The sequence below is a fragment of the Anopheles merus genome, chromosome 3R (genome assembly GCF_017562075.2).
Source record: "Anopheles merus strain MAF chromosome 3R, AmerM5.1, whole genome shotgun sequence".
In the NCBI taxonomy this organism is placed as follows: Eukaryota; Metazoa; Arthropoda; class Insecta; order Diptera; family Culicidae; genus Anopheles; species Anopheles merus.
The window spans coordinates 14,866,531-14,884,524 of record NC_054084.1 but is presented as its reverse complement, the minus strand read 5'-3'; the positions used below and the strand labels follow the sequence as shown (position 1 = coordinate 14,884,524).

General features: G+C 41.6%; 2 protein-coding genes across 2 annotated transcripts in view; one reads left to right on the top strand and one right to left on the bottom strand.

The window, feature by feature from the left end:
* The window catches only part of LOC121595498, an 85,458-nt gene that overhangs the window by 51,827 nt on the left and 15,637 nt on the right, over nucleotides 1-17,994 (top strand). Inside the window, exon 6 of the mRNA XM_041919527.1 lies at nucleotides 11,663-11,712. Within this exon, the coding sequence (XP_041775461.1) occupies nucleotides 11,663-11,672 (10 nt within the window). The 3' untranslated portion in view covers nucleotides 11,673-11,712. The remainder of the gene's footprint in view (nucleotides 1-11,662; nucleotides 11,713-17,994) is intronic.
* On the bottom strand, nucleotides 12,980-13,321 carry LOC121595497 (vitelline membrane protein 15a-2-like). Its single transcript, XM_041919526.1, has one exon. It carries the CDS (start codon nucleotides 13,319-13,321, stop codon nucleotides 12,980-12,982), a length of 342 nt encoding a protein of 113 aa, XP_041775460.1.

The window sequence follows — 17,994 nt, the reverse complement described above, 5'->3', positions numbered from 1 at the left end:
TCTTCTGTGTTTAATTCTGCAATGTCCAACACTTCCCACCGTTCTCGCAGCGTGATTAGATCAGCTCACACTGACACTGATTCCTCCGATTAGCCATGCTGCTGCTTCTTGCACAAAAACGTTAGCCAAGCCTTGAAGGGTTTCTTCGTTCGACTGAGACGGGAGTGGCGGGAACGATACCGTGTACACTCCACCGTAGGAAACTGTGAAGACGAAGGTTTAGCAATTGCTGGAACGGGTTTCCATTCAGCGCCTGCTGCAATCGGAGGGTAATTGTTTCATGTTTAAACTAATTTCCTCGACATCCGGGAGGAGCGGGTGGCATGACATACGGCGTACGGTGCTAGCGTTCAGGTCAACGGGCTATCATCGATCGGGTGCTCTCTAGGCCTGCCTGTACATTAAGAACATTATGGGGTTATATTATTCACTGCTAAATTGAATCACTTGGAAGCGAACTGATTCTTACCGGCTCTTGGTTTATTCTTGAGTGGTGGTAAGGCTTGAGAGGCTTAAGGGTTTCCAGTGATTTGATTAATGTTTTATCACAAAGCTTTTTAAATACACATTCCATGTGGTTAACGGAAGTGCTACTTCTGCTGGTCATAACTCTATCGGCAGTTGTAACAAATCAATGCAGAATACCTACAGTATCGTTACGACTACTTGGCTCAAAGACTTAAATGTCACGATTGAGACGCTATATTTCATCTTGTTTTATATTAATTGCTGCAATGTTGTCCCCATGAAGTCTTGATATCATTATCATAACAATTTTGTCGAGTTGTTTGATAAATTCAACTTTTTAAGGTCCTAAAAACGACTGTCAAATGTCTAATAAAGAATATTTATAATGAACATTGCATAAATCTAGGCGTTTAGCAAAATAAATAGTATTTAAATAACAAATTTTCATCTCAGTTTCTTTGTTTGTCACGATGATCATTGTTAATTCTAGAAATTTAAAGAAATAAGAAATATATATTAAAGATGTTTAAATGCTCGTTACTTCATGATAAAAGTGTCTCATTGCTTCTCTGACATCACTCTTTCATCATCCGTTTTTTTCCCTCCCAGCGAACACCAAGTAGATAACAACTCACACAAAAAAGGTATCACTTTCTGTGAAATGGCCATTCTCCCACAAATATTCCATTCGCCATGGCATAAAGCAACCATCCATCCTCCCCCTGGTGGCGAACATTAAAGGATATCTCGACCCATTTGGGACTCGTTGTTAAAAAGCTGGAAATTCTGCACCTCCCTTCTCCTCATCTATTCACCCTCGCGTTTTGCACATAAATTAGAAGGTGGCCCACTGCAACGATGGTGCTCCATTGTACTTCCTACTGCGGGCCCCCCTTCCTCACCCCTCCCACACCCACCCAGCAGCCACGTACATTGAACGTATTAAAGGTAATTTACAACAAATTTTATTCTCTTCGCTTCCGGGCACTTCCTGGGCTACGGGGCCGGTGGTTTCCTTCGCTTTTGTTTCAAAAGCACCGAGCATGGCATTTCCTTTTCCGACCTTCTCCCGCTGGGAGTTTGCCGTGCTGGTTAGGGGACCGCTTGTCACCTACGTGTGCCATCTCCCAGTGTGGTTGTAATGCGCACACACCGACTCAACGAACAAAACAAAAAAAGACCACGTAGAGAAGTAAAGAATCATGCCCGCTCTCTAACCGCAAGAGCTGTAAATAATTTATATCAACCACTTTTGCCACAGTCTTTTCACTTTTTGCACCTTTCCGCACGGGTTTCTGCTGTTTTTTTTACTATCACCTCTTCCAGCTTGGGGATGATATCCCGGTTTGTTCAGCAGAGGTTCTCCGTCCGGTTTGCACTGCTGCACCGCCGCTGGCATCATCATTGCTACTTGTTAACCGCAGCTAAGTTGGGTTAGTTGCCGTACACCGCCGTGGTGGTGATGCTAACGACGTTCGCCGAACAAGCAGTGCAGGAGTGGCTGCCTACCCCTCACACACACACCGATAGTTCTCCTGTGTATAAGTGTGCCAGTGGCTGCGAAGCTGCACTTGCACCAAGCCGTGCACACAGCAGGGATAGCAGGGTGGACACATTAGATGCTTGTTTCTTTGTTCTGCGGATACGGATGTAACCCTTTAAAATGATGGGGGGTTTTTTGTGCTTTTAGTGCAAACTGTTTTGCAATGTGATAATGTAAGTCCCGTAGGTGGAAGGCATACATTTTTCACTGTCTTTTCCGTGTGTTTTAGTCGCCAAAATTAAAGAGGTATCTTTGGGAGATTGGTTTGCTTTTTTTTAAGAGAAAGAATTCATTAATTTAAAAGTCTAGTTTTCTTGCTCGATCTAGCGTAGTTTTGTAATTTTTCTTGTTTTTCAGAACTTTTTAATTGCATTGAGTAAACCAGTAATTACATTTATTACATCTTTTTCTTACTTTTGAAGGCTTTGGATCGAAACGGCTTGGATGTTTCGTATAGTTAAATGACTATATTTGAAGTTGAAACGAATTAGTTTCCTGTTACAAGATGTATAGCTCTAATTTTACACGACTATTTATTCAATGTTCATAATTATTATCTGTACTTGAATAATGCTGGTATGAAAATGAAAAAAATGCTGGTATGGTATGAAAAGCCTACTTCTTCCAATTGTCTACTTCCTATAATCTCCAAGTAGCTTAACAACCGACGACTCTACTACTTGGAAGCGACATTCATTTTAATCCTCCCGCTGCCGGGATCGATCGATCATTTCTGGTTCAATAAAAACAAATATCTTTTGCGCTTGAGTGAATCCTCGGATCTCGAAGCTTAGCCTTATGCCTGGGCTACAAGAACCATCACCATCCAACCAACACGAACAACACTAGCAGATCATGTTTGCTCGGCTTTCATTTCCATCTATTCATATGTCATCGGCAGTCGAGTCAGCAACCCCCCCGGGCCAAGAAGTCAACCATTTTTCATCTTTAGAAATGATGAAGATGTTGCAAAAAAAATCCTCCCTTTCAAATATACACACACACATGCTAGAAGAGAAAGCAAGTCCCACAGCCTTTCCTTCTCCTGCGGATTCGTCCCGGAAACGATCAAACCCAGACGATTAGAGTGTTCAAATATCATTTTAGAGAACGGAGGGAAGAGAAAAAAGCCTTCCCCGTCTTTGTCTTCGTCTTCGTCTGCTCGCTTCGTTCTTATTTTCGTCATGTCAACGCGCGAGTGTGCCCTGGAATGGAAAACACATCTCGATCCATGTGAAAGGAAGCATAAGAAACAGTAATAACGCCACGTAATCATTTCCCTTTGCCTCCCCCGGGAGCGGCAACAGCAACGCAACGTCAATGTTGACCCGCCTTTGACTTTACCACACGCCCAACCAGCAGCGATGGCGGAGGTGGTGGAGAGCGATCCGTTTCCGCTTCGCACCAGTCATCATCCTAATCGTCAAAAACCGCTGTCGGCTTGCTGTGCGAGAATTTGTATTTTTTCGGATTTGCGGATGCTATTAGTTCAGCCGGATTGAAATACCAGTGGAAGGAAGCGCCAGCGGTTTGGTAAGGACTTGTTGGTGGGGGATTTTTTGTTCACGCTCGGCCCATTTCTTGCCAGCTTGTTTGCCGCCGAGGAAGTGGAGCAGAGATAACAGAGCGACGGGAGATTGAGACGTTTTGTGCGTAAATGATGCTGTTTTCAATTTGTTTTGAGGTATTGGGAGATTTAGAATAGATTAAGTTTTTGAAGAAAGTCATGTTTTTTTTACCAAGGAACATTCATGCATTCTCACTTCATGCAGGAACATAAAAACAACATCTTTTACCAGTTTTATAAAATAAATTTAATATACTGTGTAAAAACCGTATAAAAGTTGGCTTATTGACAAAATTAAAGTAACTCATAAAATTTTACATGATCAATTTGATTTTAAAAAGGACTTTTTCAATTGCATTCATCCTTATGCGTTAAGTTCCAATTGGAAAAACGAAAATTGCATAAAAAACCAACATTCATGCTGCATTCGCTAATACAAACAGTAAAATGTAATGGCAATAAAACAAAATAAAAACACCATCTGCCATCACTCACACGCTGTAAACGCCCGGGACTGATCCAAGCTGCCGGGACAGGAAATGCGTACCGGCAGGAAATGGAAAATGTGAAGAAAGTTTTCCCATTTTCAGACGCGTAATTTAAAGCACTGAAAAGGTTCGGTTGCTATGGCTCGGGCACGGGCCAACAACCCTTTCAATGCAGTCTCACGTTGCATACGTTGGTTTCCCTTTTCCTTTTCCCTCACGACTCCTCCCATACCGGGAAAAGCCCTGCCGAAGGAGTTAAAGGCGTTCCGCGTGGGGAAGGTGGAAAGAAGTTGGGCAAATAAAAACTAATAAAAAAGTTTTTTAATTGAAAAGTGATTTTCCACTTGGCTTGTGCATTCGCCCGCTGGCTGGTTTCCCTGTTTCCCGATCGTGTCAGTGGTCCGATCGAAAACAAAACGTTCACTGCAGTGCAAGTTGCTGCAGGTTGTGCATAATGTGGCGTAAGGGGAAAGCGCGAAGGCGCGACACACACACACAGTAATTGCAATGTGCACACAGGGATACATTTTTGCCTCACAGAACAATCGTCGTTCGGTCCGTTCCCGGGAGAAGCTTTTGCCCTGCCGTTGCCAGTTGGAGCCTGCCTATGTTCTGTTGTTCATTTACACGTTGGTGTGTTGTCAGCGCGTGGCTTCTATTGCCCACCCTCAAAGCTCCGGCAAGCCATTTGATGGGTCAATGCCAGAACCAATCTACCCTCAAAGGGGGATGGTGTGATCGGAGTGGAAAGGAAATTGTATTTTGCACCTCGCACCAAAACCAACGCTTGAGCTCTCGTTCGTATCGTCGAGTTTTTATGGCCGTAGTAACATCACCGGAACTCACCGCCATACTTTGCCAAGTCGGTCGAGGTCGGTGCATAGTGTATAATTAAAGTTTAAACAAGTCCAACACGCTAGCCTGTTCCGGCGTGGGCGGGAGGGTGGGTAGGGTTAATTTAGCGCCTTTATGCTTGGGCGAAGGAAATTGTGGCAAACGGTTGAAGCAGAAAAAGGAAAATCCATAAAAGCTTGTGTGGAATGTTGCCTCGCGAGGGTGTAAGAGTAATTGGGTGTAATTTTTAACCTCACTTTCAGCTCACCGTTTGAGCTATTATGAGTTTAGCGGACAGCAGGGACATGTTGACACCAATCACCAGGAAGTGACGTTTAGTGCAATAGATAAAGAAAAGGATAGATATTATGTGGTTAAGCGTTATTTGCAGGTAATTTCCCAGAAATAGGTATCGTTTAAGTCATTTGGCCTTTATCAATTGTTCACATGATCTAATTCATGATGCTATTTTATGTTTTTGAATGAAAAATGAAGCGTTTTCAAGAATTTGCAATAAATCATTTTCAAGGCTAAGAAGTACAATTTTCTAGTAAAATTCCTGCAAATGGTCTGAAATAGAAATTAGTCACATTGTGCTGTTCCGAATATATGCTGTTTCGAATATTTCCCCTAATATGCAATTGACGTTCAAAAAGCTGCGAATTGGTCTAGCTTCGCCTCCGAAAAAAGCTGCGGAAAGCTCATTTTTTTAGTGTGTATTCTAAAAGAGCTATTTACGCAACAAATTATTTACTTTACTTTACAATCATTGTACGAGAATTTTATGGGCAATAGACTGTCTAATATCCGTGATAAACTATCCAAGAAATATCTTTTGTTGGTGATTACAAAGTCTTTAGCTTTTATTCTATATTATGGCTACCTCTTTTCCTTCCAAAAAGGCAATTGCTTTAGATAATTGATTGAGTAATGCCGTCGTATGGAGCGGAGTGCTTGCAATTATTATCTTTTTTGAATAGTGTTTTTCAAGCTTCGGCTTTCCAATCTTTCCCATAAGCACTGTTCAAAGATTCTTAGTAGCCATCTTGATCAATAATCTCTTCGCTTCACTCGAAAAAAAAAGAGATTACTACATTCTTCAGCATTTCCTCTCCACAAACCAAAGAATGTAATAAACCAACCGTGCTGAAAATGAGCTCAACTCCTCCCCAACCCCAATCAAACCACACCCGCTGCGATGCAGTTTAGGGGAAAGAATTTTAATCAAAAAGTCCAACGCAAAACATACGACCACTCATCATCAAATGCCGGTTTTGAGTTTGTTGAGCTGCTGAAGGAAAGCCGACCAAAAGGAAAGAAAGATTGCTCGCTGCGTAAAGTATGAAATAAAGCATCGTTTGGCTGTCGGCATTAAGTTCACAATCCATCGTCACCTTGGCATGGGTCCATTAACAATAAAAAAAGGGTGACTAAATTCACGGTGCCACAAGCAAAATGGAAGGAAGCAAACCAACAAAAAAAAGCAACTATTTGCCACAACAATACGAAAGGCAAACAACAGAAAGAGGGACCCAAAGGGACAACCTCGATCGCTTCGAATAAAAGCCTTTATTTTTACCACTTGGCCGAAGAAAAGTGTGAACCGGAAAAACAAATAAATAAATAAATCCAACTCAAAAAGGCGCTAGTGGCTCCTATTGCGTTGGTTGGCCGCTTTCCTTTTGCCGCAGCAAAGCTTTGTGCTTTTCCGAAACGTCATCCACGCTAACCGCCCTCGGACCCTGCACGGACGTGGACTGGAATGTTTCCACTGCTGTTGGAATTGAAGCAGAAAGAAAAGAAATAAATAATTCGTGTCGCAACAACAACATAAAAAAGAAAAGAAACAAGTACGAGTAAAATAAAATTGAACTGAAAAATAAACTTTGCCACCCTTGGTATGGAATTCCGGTCCAGTTCACAGCTTGAGGGAGGCAGAGACTGCCCTTCGACTGCCCTCCGTTCGATGCTCTACAATGGTGGAGCGCGTTCTAGCTCCAGTTCGATGAAAATTAAAATTGTTTAGATTGTTTTCCTGTTTTTTTGTTGCTTTGCCCTCCTCCTAAACATTCCTGCCCTATGGCACATTCAATTTCGATTTCGGTCAGATTGTATACTTCCTGCTGTTTGGATGGTGGCAAAGGAGCAAAGAATACCCCACAAAAAAAGGAATACTTTTTTCGAGTTTCAGTTCGAGAAAGCAAAAAAAGTAACCAAAAATAGCTCGCAAAGCTGTGCCCTGTTTGGTATTTAGAAACAATTGAAATTCGTTAAGATTGTATCGGTGAAGCAGCTCAAGAAGCGAAAAATCAACCGGCTTCAAGACAACGCGATGCGGAGCCATCGTCTGGAAAAAAGAATGTTTATTTCCTTTTGCTTTTCCTGTCTAGAACGTCTTGACCGTTGGCTTATTGTTGGCTGTGCTTGAGTTTAAAGCCACATTGCACCGTTTCACCTTTAAAGAATTTGCTTTGTAGTCGCACGGTCGTAGTTATCCAGCCGTACCAGCCGAGCTTTAAATAATTGAAGCTGATTAAAAACTATCCTAATTGGAGCTTTCGGAGCGTTGTGTGCATCGTTAGCAACGGACCACGATAAACCTTGTTAGACTCACCCTTCACTGCCACTAGCCCAAAAGATGCCGTCGCTTCGATTGGCACCGAAGAAGGCATTTTCTAGACGTTTAATTATTCATGGTAATGAAGAGCACATAATTCCCGCTTATCAGCCGAAACCCGTCTTTGTGCTGCTTCACCGTGCGCAAGCGAAACACTCGTAGTTCCACCGATCCCAAAGCAGAGCAGCCGGTTCTTCGTGGGTCATGTGTTGTTAAAATTTAATATCAACCACCTTCTTGGTTGAAGAGCACTCCCATCGCCGCAAAGAGTGGAGCTGTGTCCCGTGTGTCATTTGCTCTATCCTTTGGTGTTGCCCTAATCCATCCAGCTTGATTTGAAGTCGCGCTGTAGAACCAAAGAAAGGATTCCGCACAAAACTGCCAATCGACATCTTGGTGCGGTTTTCGGTAGACAGTGTGTGTGTGTGTGTGTGTGTGTAAGAGTATGTGTAAGTGCGGTCAGGGCATGTATTTTAGATGACGCCCGAGTAACCCCTTGGAATCGTCAAGTGTTTGCGGTATTTTGGTTAAACTTAAACCTTCCCAGTACCCAGTTTTACATCGTCAGCCAGTCGCTCAACATCAAACTTTGGCTCCAGAACATTCTACCTCTAGATCGATTCTTCTGTTTTATGGGTAAATAAAGAATTAAACAAAAAACCCTACAAACACTCATTTTGCACCCCTTTCCCGTGCCAAATTATGCACCAAAAGTATATCCCTTTCCAGTGCGACCCTCTCGCCGACCGGGAGGTTCCATCGTTTCGGGATTAAAATGGCGCAATAACTTAAACATGGAAGGTAGTGGTAAAACTTTCCATTCGTTTCTACGTTTCACGTTCAGCACCCGACGTTAATTCAATTTTCAATAATTGATTAACCCGGATGAGCGATGAGTTTTAATGGCATTGCTACCTGCGATGGTGGCATCGACCTGCAGCCGTTGATTGAAGTTTGCTGTTCTGAGTGAAGGCTCTGGTTTTTTTTTACTGTTTCGAATTACGAAAGTGCTGAGGAATTTATGCGTTAACGATCTGCTGAAGTTAAATGAAGCTCCAATCAAAGATTCATGGGCGTTAGTGGAGGAGATTATATCGACAATTGAAAGCTGGGGACGCCTACGTTTGGAGGGATATTAGGCGAGAATAGTACAGTGACGTGTTTAGTTCAAATGTTTCGCTGAAGATCAAAATTTGAGGTTTTTCGGCCAATAGATCATATTATTTCATGAACATAATATTTTCATAATTGTCATAAGAAAAAGAAAAATCAGTAACATTGTCAGGATTATGTAGACTATCTTGACCAACCAAATCTTGTTACTCAAATAGTGTAATTTTATGTTTAATCTTAAGCCTATTAAACGTTCTTGTTTCTCAAGTAAATGCAATATTTTGAAAGTTTAACTTGCATATTATCATTGCCTTCTTTGAGTATATAACTAAAAATTATAAAAATGTTAAAGAAAAGCAAGTAGACACGATGCATGCTACTTCTTTAAGCCTTTCGTTACTTATCCCCAACTTAAATGATTTGAAAGGCGTTCAAAAGCAACCTTTCCAATATATTGTTTCTGAAATGTTTGCTACAATAAAACACCCCCATTTGTCAGCTGACGAATGAACAAACTGTTATTTTGATTTAATTATCCCCTCGCTTATTCTTCTCCTCATTCTCAACAACATGCATCTCTGCCGACAAAACAAAAGCAAACTTATTACTCGCTGTAATTGTAATGGAAACCCCTTTGCCTGACAGTAAAACAAAATCACACACCACACATATCGTATCTCCAATCCTTTCAGCGATTGCCATCCTCACGTGCCGTGTTCCACCGGTTCGCACGTCACAAAATAACAACGCGAATGCTAATGATGACATATCCAAGGGAATGAACTGTCACTCTAAAGCGTCTCTGGAACAGTCGCGACCAGAAAGCATAATGTTTGCCCACAAACAGAGTCACAAACATAACCACGCGCACTCACCCACACACACACACACACGCGCTCCCACGCACAGACACTTAATTTATGCACTCCAATTATCAACGGCATAAATTACCATCGGCAAAACCAGTTGCACCGAAAAGCTCACTTTCGCTTCTTTCCGGCTGGTACGCTGGTCGTACTTTCCCGTACAGTGCCGGATATTGGTCTCGGCCTGCCGTTTGCCGGCATGCTTGTTCCGTCCGTCGGTCGGTCGGTCGGTGATGAAATGCTCATGCATATTTACTTACTCATTAAACTAATTGAAACTAATCTCGCACGGTTCAGTGAGTGCAAATGAAAAATTTCCCATGCAAACAAAACGGATGGGAAACGTGATGAAAAGAGAAAAACAAAAAAAGAGAGAGACAGAGGGGTGATGGGAAATCCTAATGCTAATACTGTGACAACAAACTACTATCACCACGGCTGTGGCACAGTACAAACATAACAGCAACGAAAAAAAAATGGCCACAGGAAAATCACGACCAACCGTACGACATCCTACACTGTAATCAGAAATTTCCCGCTGGGAGACAGTTGGTTGCCCCTGCTGATGGTTTCGGTTGCTTTGGTTTGGTTGGTTGGTTGGCTGGTGTGTTTATGGTTTATGTTTGCCATGATGTTTGCGGGAACTTCCGCTCTTTCTGTCTGAGCCGCTCCACCATCGGGGGGCACTGTCTGCAGCAGCTGTCTCGTTAGGTTATGCGTGAGCGACACCGAGAAAGGGAGAGACCAATAGCCGTATCCGGGGGAGAAAAAAAACCCCTCAAGGAAAGCTAACACAACATACAGGAGAAGTTTGTGCATTTAAGCTTTCTCGCACTCGTCAGGCACTGTTTGTGGCGGGACCAATTTGGAGCAATAGAGACAAACGTGCAGAAGGGATGCAACTGTACGCGCCCGGCACCGTATGTCATGTCCACTCGGTCCCGTGTTGTACCGCGTTCGTACTCAACACAACAAAAACAAAAGTACACGGTTTCTGCTACACGATAAATCCATTAACGGGCAGTATACTTCTTACCTTAAAATGACCCCGATTTCGTTTTTTAAACACACACCCACACACATACAGACACCGTGGTCACACTTCCGCAATCGAACAACGCCAAATCTGAACTATACAAAACTGTGTCACCGTGTACATGCGGACTGGCTAATGACAGTAGTAAAAAAAAGTTTACACTCAGCATAAGTGTGAATGTTTTGCGTACAAACGGACACCATCGCGTTCTTCGGTTACGTGTGAAGAATGTGCCGTAAGCATTAAATGTGCGCCGCTTTCGGAAGCATTATATCTTTAGTTTTTTATGCTTCTTTCTCGACGCTGTTATTGTGCGACTTTAATTTCTTTCTTGTTGCGCTGACAAGACTTTAAATTGAACAAAAAAGATTAATTATCATAGTTCGGAGGTTTCACATGTTATGTTATGTTAGGATTCTCATTAGTTTTCTTAACATAAAAAAGAAAAAATAAATAAAAACATGGAACCAAATTGCAAACAATTTATAACATTTTCTGCAGAAAATATAACCATTTGTTTGACAGTTAATTGTGAATTGTTAAAACAAAAATGAAAAAAATTATCGTAAAATGTACTACATTTATGCAATTTGAGCTTTAGATGGTACGAACAATATAATGTATTAAAAAGTTAGACACAGTTATTTTCTAACTTTAACTGTAACTATTCCAGTCATACATTGTCAGATTTTGAACATCAGTCGACACATTTTTAAATATTGTCTACTCAAAAGTTCTATGCAGGTACACTGTAGATCATCATTTTGTAGTTTAAATATCAAAATAAATAACAATAAGAAACTTTATACACAATTAGATATGAAATAATAAAAGTTACCTAATTATATTATTTACTTAATTTCGTTTCAATTTCTTCGTAATCATAAATACAATTGAACATGCTTAAATAGCAATATTTTATCTTGTCTTGTTCTAAATCGTGAAAGCAGCTTCCAACACCTGAATACGTAAATAGAATTACTCCAACAATTGTTTTTGCATGATGCCGCAAACTGCAGCAAAAATGATACATTTTTTCATACATAACATTATATTTAGGAAGTAAAATTTGCATGTGTGATTGTGATACGAGTTATCTAACATATTGAATTTTCTTATTTTCATTACAGATTGAATTAGCTCAAACAAAACCTTAAACGACGGACTACTGAGCAAACAAGTAAGTTTTGTTCCTACACACTGTGTATGATTGAACTCTGACATAAAAGTAACGAATTTGTTTAAACAAAGTCATAGTAACTATAGTATATGCTGTTGATTCTGCACATTTCGAACAACGCAAAATAACTGTATTATGCTACAGCAATCAGCAATCCCTTCATTATAAAACCACAACCCACAGAGTTGAAGCTTTTCAATCGTTGCATTAATCCTCTTCGCCAAACTGATGCCCAACTTGCGCTGATGGCTGTGCAAACAATTCCCATTTCATCACCATCATTCACGGCTAATTATGTGTTTGTTAACTTTCGACGCGTAGGCGAAGGAACGAAACACACACACACTCACAAATGATTGCATTATTCAGCTCCCGGTTCACGGGCAGTGTGTCGGTTTCGGGATGCAAGTTATTAACAGTCTTATTTCCGTGCCTCATTTCTCATTAACGGAAACCCTTCATCATAATGGCATTAAGGTGTGGGTGTGTGCATGGGGCAGCTGACACAAAAATGACCCGCCCGACACCCGGTCGGCAATGGAGCTAATTATGAAATCAGTGACAATATCCCATTACCGGCCGAGCAGGTTGGTGTGGCAGTAGCGAGTTCCCCTTTTTGCATCGGTTATGCTGCTGCATTATTCAGAACCACCATTCAGAACGAACTGAGCAGGAGGGCAGGTGGGTTTTGTAGACGAAACAAAAAAGGAAAGCGAAAAAAAAGCCCACAAACCACCGATTCCATATGGCCATCGATTGGTTTGCTGCAGCTTCGAAAGCGCCGGACACCGGATGAGGAATTAATTATTGGCCGGGCATATTGATCGGGTCCGGAGGATTGTTTGCGTCTACAGCTGGAAACGATTATTTGAGTTTTCGCTTTATCAGGGCAGAATGTCGATAAAAATGCTTCTTCTGTTTTTTTTTTTTTGTCTGTTGTCTCCAGCCCAGCTGGGACCAATTTGATGATGATGCTAAAGAAACCTCTTTCCTGTGTGTGTTGCCATCAACGCATCATGCAAATGCAAAAATCATCTCCTCGTGCCAGCTGTTGCACAAAACACTCTTTTTTCCTCCCATTTCGGATGCTTAGAGCCGCACCAACACCCATCGCACAAAACACTGCCACAGTTTACGCATTCTAACATTCGCCAGTTTTATTATCACTCGCCGACGCCAAAACATCAGCCAGCAAGACAGCTTTTCACACAGACTGGGTGGTTTTCTTTTTGTGTCACCAAAAACCTCTCCTCACTTCGCGCCGCACTCATTCCGCATCAGCTTCCGATTCGGCCTGCTCGAACGCACGGTATCCGCCATGGTGGCCACCGTGCTGGTGGTACTGATGGCCGCCAGCGTGTGCCGGAGCGCACGGGACGGTCGCTACGTGGGGTGAGCAGGAGACGAGCAGGTTCGAGCCGCACGGCACATGATGGCCAGCCTTGCCGCCGTGGTAGCCTCCGTGGTGCATCGCCGGTGCCGGTGCATGATGGTAGGCCGCCGGTTTCGGCGCTGGCTTCGGATGCGGTGCATAGCCACCGTACTGTGCCGTGCAGCTGAGCACGCACACGCCCAAAAGGATTGCCGCTACGACGGTGAAGGACTGCATCGTTGTCTCTGGGGGGAGGTCGGATTGGCTTTGGACGAGTTGACCGAACAGACAGAAAGACTAGATCGTGATGATGAAAGATCGAATTGACGGTACACCTATTTATAGGCCGACACACATTGCTCACATTTGCTGCGGTACGGACACACGCTTAATCTGCTTGCCAATCGAAGAAGTGTAATTGATTGGTGAACAACATCATGTCTTTTTTTTTTGCTTGTTTCGTACTTTTTGGGGGAAAATTCGGCTTAACATAGAATAAGTACACGCTGCTTGCCCTGGGTTCATGATTGTTGGCAGTGTGTTGAATCGCAACCAAAAAGTCCAAACATCCTCCGCTACTTGAAATTTCGAAAAAAAAACCGTCTACAACGCGCTTTTTTTCATACGCTCGTTCATTGAACCTCCTCAATCAATCAAACGTTTATGGGGCAGTTGTCAAAAAGACATTATTTCCTTATTTTTGTTTTGTGTGTCGGCGTTTGCCCCCTTTTTCTATCGCCCGTACATTGACCGGTCGCAGCATTTCGAATGTGTCACTTTTGCCCCCCTCTTACGCTTCTGCAAACACTTGCACTTTTGCGTGGAAAGGGGCGAAGGAAAGAGCCCCCCGTTTTGCGGCACCACAAACTTCTCATATCCTCCGCCGCCGGGCTCGTCCGGTTGTGCTGCGTCGGGTGTAAATTGATTCGCCATTCGATATTTATGACCCACCGTATGTGTGGTCATCGTTGGCAACACTTAACGCCCCGCGAGGCGTTTCGCTGCTAATCGTTTTTCATGCCGGTGTGCGGGCGCGCGCGCGCGCGAGTTGTTTTATGCACGAGAGGGAAAATTTAACTTGCGAGTTCGGCGAAGCGAAAATTATGCTTCGGGTTTGAAATGGTGCCTTTGTTTTTTTTTTTTTGCTGCTGTGCATTCAACCGAACGAGCCTCATAAATTGAGTCAACAGCCGGAGCGAATGGTGGCGATAAACTTTGGACCCCGAGCGCCCGAGCGATGGTTGGCGATGTATTTTAAAGCGTTTTTTATGAATGAATGAAAAGCACTTTAATTGTGGTATCAATTTGTATTATTTGATTTTATTAATGCAATTTGCTAATTGAATGGATTGAAATTACCAGATGCATTGCATATAAAATTGGAAACATTTTTATCTGATTGAATTTATAAAACAATAAATTTAAAAAACAAATATATCTAATCAAAATAAAAAAAAAACAATCAAACATAGCATGAAAAGCATCTATTGAACTGAGGGTTTTTGTAGGATGTCGATGATGTATTTTTTTAGCAAACAATTAAATCTTTTGTATTATAACACGAACAAGGTTCACCACGGTTCAAACTTTTTATACAAGGAAAAATGGTCCAAAAAGTTCATTTTATGTTTTATAAAATTATTAAATTAATTAAATTTATTATCAAAAATGTTTATTTATTGCTCATGCACAAAGAAAACCAATATTTATTACTTAAAGAAACTAAATTGATCAATATTTTAACTTCATTTCTCGTTTAGATTGCCTAGTAATGGCAAATAATTAATCCTATTAAATAAAAAAAAAAGAGATATTATTGAATCAAATTTTTGCGAAAGATTTTAAATTACTGTACACTCCAACGCCATGCTAAAGCATCATTTACAATAAAACGGTATGTTAAGATGAGTAGTTGTGCTCTAAAAAGTGTTTTTTTAACCCTTGGAGTTATATTATAGTAAAGATTTAAGTCTCATGAAGCCATCGCTGTACACCTCAAACAATTTTCTTTCTTAGAAATCTTAGCTCCTCTTCATTTCAGCAGCAATCGATTAATATATACAATATTATTCAGATATTGATGTTTTTCACCAAACTAATACATATTGTGGAACGATGATATTTTCATTTCATCGAATCGCCTTTCCTCCAGATTCAATCTCAATCATCAGTTTAAATTGCAAACAATGTTTTTTTTTGTGCTCTTCCCCAAACACCTCCCCGATCGAGTAAAAACAAATTTCAGTAGAATTGTTTTCCATCGCATCCCAATTTCCTTCTGCCGCCGGTAAACAGTTGACAGTAGGCTCAATCGATCGTGCGCGTAATCCTATCCATCCTAGGACGGATTTATTTTCACTCTATTTCGCGTAACGCGCTGCCAGCTGGAATCACTTTTGGCTAACACACACACACCCACACATACAACGCCTGTGCTTTGATTTTCTTGCCTCACATACAATACACAATACACATCAACAACCAACTTAGCTTGACGCGCCCAACAAACAAACGTTTCATCAAGTGGGTACGGATTGCGCGAAGGAACGAACCCATGACAGGAGCCAAAAATCGCAAAACCTCGAGTGTACGAGGCAATCTCGGTCGAGAGCCGCGAAGCGCTATCTTTAAATTAATGCCATGCCAATTGAATGGATGTGTGCTTTCGTAAAGTTTCCCCTGACAGAGCGCGCCCGCCAACAACACTGTTTGAAGTAAGTTTTCTGCCACGTAACGATATTGGATCCGTTCTCATGTGGAAGACATTTGGTTTTTTTGTTGGCATTTTTCACTTTTTACGCTTTCCGCGAGATGATATCACACCACTCAGGAAACACGATACGGTTGACGGTTTCGAGACTTTAGCGTAGGAAAGATTAGTGAAGCAAAATAAGGCTAGAGAAGCGGGCGAACGTGTTGAGGTGCTGAAAAACGCGCCACCAACCGTGCACCCAACCTTGCGTGAGCGAAAGAAAGCATTGGAGGTGGAATTTCGACGAATGCTACCTACAGCGAGACAGTAAATAGAATTTCATCTCGAACGTCTTATCAATCTGGGGCACGGGCGGCGCCGGGAAAGAAAAACTCCTTCTGCGATAAGAAAACAAACAAGCTTACTGCAGTAAATCGAACTACCAAGAAAACGGTTGGGCAAAGGGAAAGAAGATGTATTAGCAAGCAGCCAAACAAAAACAAATCACAAACAATTTCGATCCCTAGAAGCCGGTAGGACAGACACAGAGAGCGAACGAACGGCACACACAGAGATAAATACGGGGAGGAAAAGTTTTCCCTCCCGAACCGAAAAATGCTCCTTTAGCGCAAAATGGCGAACCGATCAGCGATAACAATAATGCTGGTATGAAAAAGAAAAAACTCCCAGCAAGCAGTAAGCTTTTCCCGAGTGCGCCGCCGATCAAAAGCATCAAAATCAAATGCAAAAGTTCAGCGATTTTCTTTGCCATTCCGTTTACGATTCGAATGAATTTGGTGAGGCTGATGGTTGGATATCCGGGGCCCACCAAACCGTGGGAGCTGAGTATCACAACAATCAAAAAGAAGAAGAAAAAAAGAAGCACACTAAAGGAAGGGAAACTTTTTGCGTATTATTTATAACAGACGACGCAGTACGATGCTGGTGATTGTGGGGAATAAGAAACACAAATCGTTTAACTTGTAAATTATTTTTATAGTTTCACAACAAGCAAACTATCGGCCGCAGTGAGGTTGTATATTTACTGAAGGGTTTTTTCTTGCTTTTCTATTTGAAATTTGTGAGTTTTACAGCTCTTCGTCAAGTCTTGTTCTAGCCCTTACATAATTTTTTTTGCATTGTAAATTTAGATTCCACATTTAGATAGACAGGCAATTAACTAAATGACACCTAGGACTAGTTAAAATCGAATGGACAATTCATTTTATGTATTTTATTGTTTCAGTAGTTACCTCTGAAATTATAAACGTTTATAATAATTGAACACTTTTAATATAAAGAACATGTTTGTAGCCAAATGAGCATTGTTTCAGCAGCAGAAAGAACTGTATTAATTGCAACACATTTGAAGTTAGACGCAAATTTCAATGCAAAATGATCGTCTCTTTGCAAATCGTCACAACTTTATGAAATCATGACGAATTTTAGCAACACTAGTCATATATTGATCTTAATATTTTTGTTTTACAGAAATTAAAAATAACATTTCTTTTGCAACTTTTCTGTACTATTTTATACTATTTTAAAGTAAGAACTATTCCTTCAGATTTGGTTATTTGTACGTATTTTCAGGGCGTAATTTTATCTTGAACCAATCCGTTCTATCATTTATCTTAACAAGCAATATTTCATTGTTTTTCACCAACTGCTGAGGCTGCATTTTGCTGAAACAATCTCTTTTCCTTAGTTTCCCGCACTATCGCTCTCCCCCAACGTTCTTCTTCCTTTCGCGCTCGTTATATTTTCTTATCGTTCACAAGTTGATTGCCACTTGTGATTTCTCGCTCCTGTTTTTGTTTTTGTTTCACTCGGAGGAACCAAAACAACAAAAAAAATTTTCCTCCGTTTTTTGGGGTGACGGTAGGCACGAAAGAAATCTATCACAGCGGTCACCGGAAAAAGCGGAGCCGCCCTTCCGAAAAATGGACTTCCGGAAGGTTTCTTCTGTGCCCCTTTCGGGAAGTGATGAAGAAATAGGAGGAGAGAGGCAACGTGTGCAAGAGAGAAAGATAGAGAAAGAGGGGTTAACGTCGGCTGCCATTAGTTTGATAGTATCGCTTAACAATCGTAGCTTCACAATTCCTTTCTGCCCGCTGCTGGCTAATGAGGGTAGTTTCCTTTCTTGTTTTGCCCGCCCACCGAGCGAAAGTTGGACAAACTCCATCCCAAAACCCGGAAAGAAAGGGGAAAAGGAAAG

Excerpts from the sequence above, each read along its gene's own strand:
- LOC121595497 (XM_041919526.1), bottom strand. The coding sequence starts at position 13,321 with ATGCAGTCCTTCACCGTCGTAGCGGCAATCCTTTTGGGCGTGTGCGTG.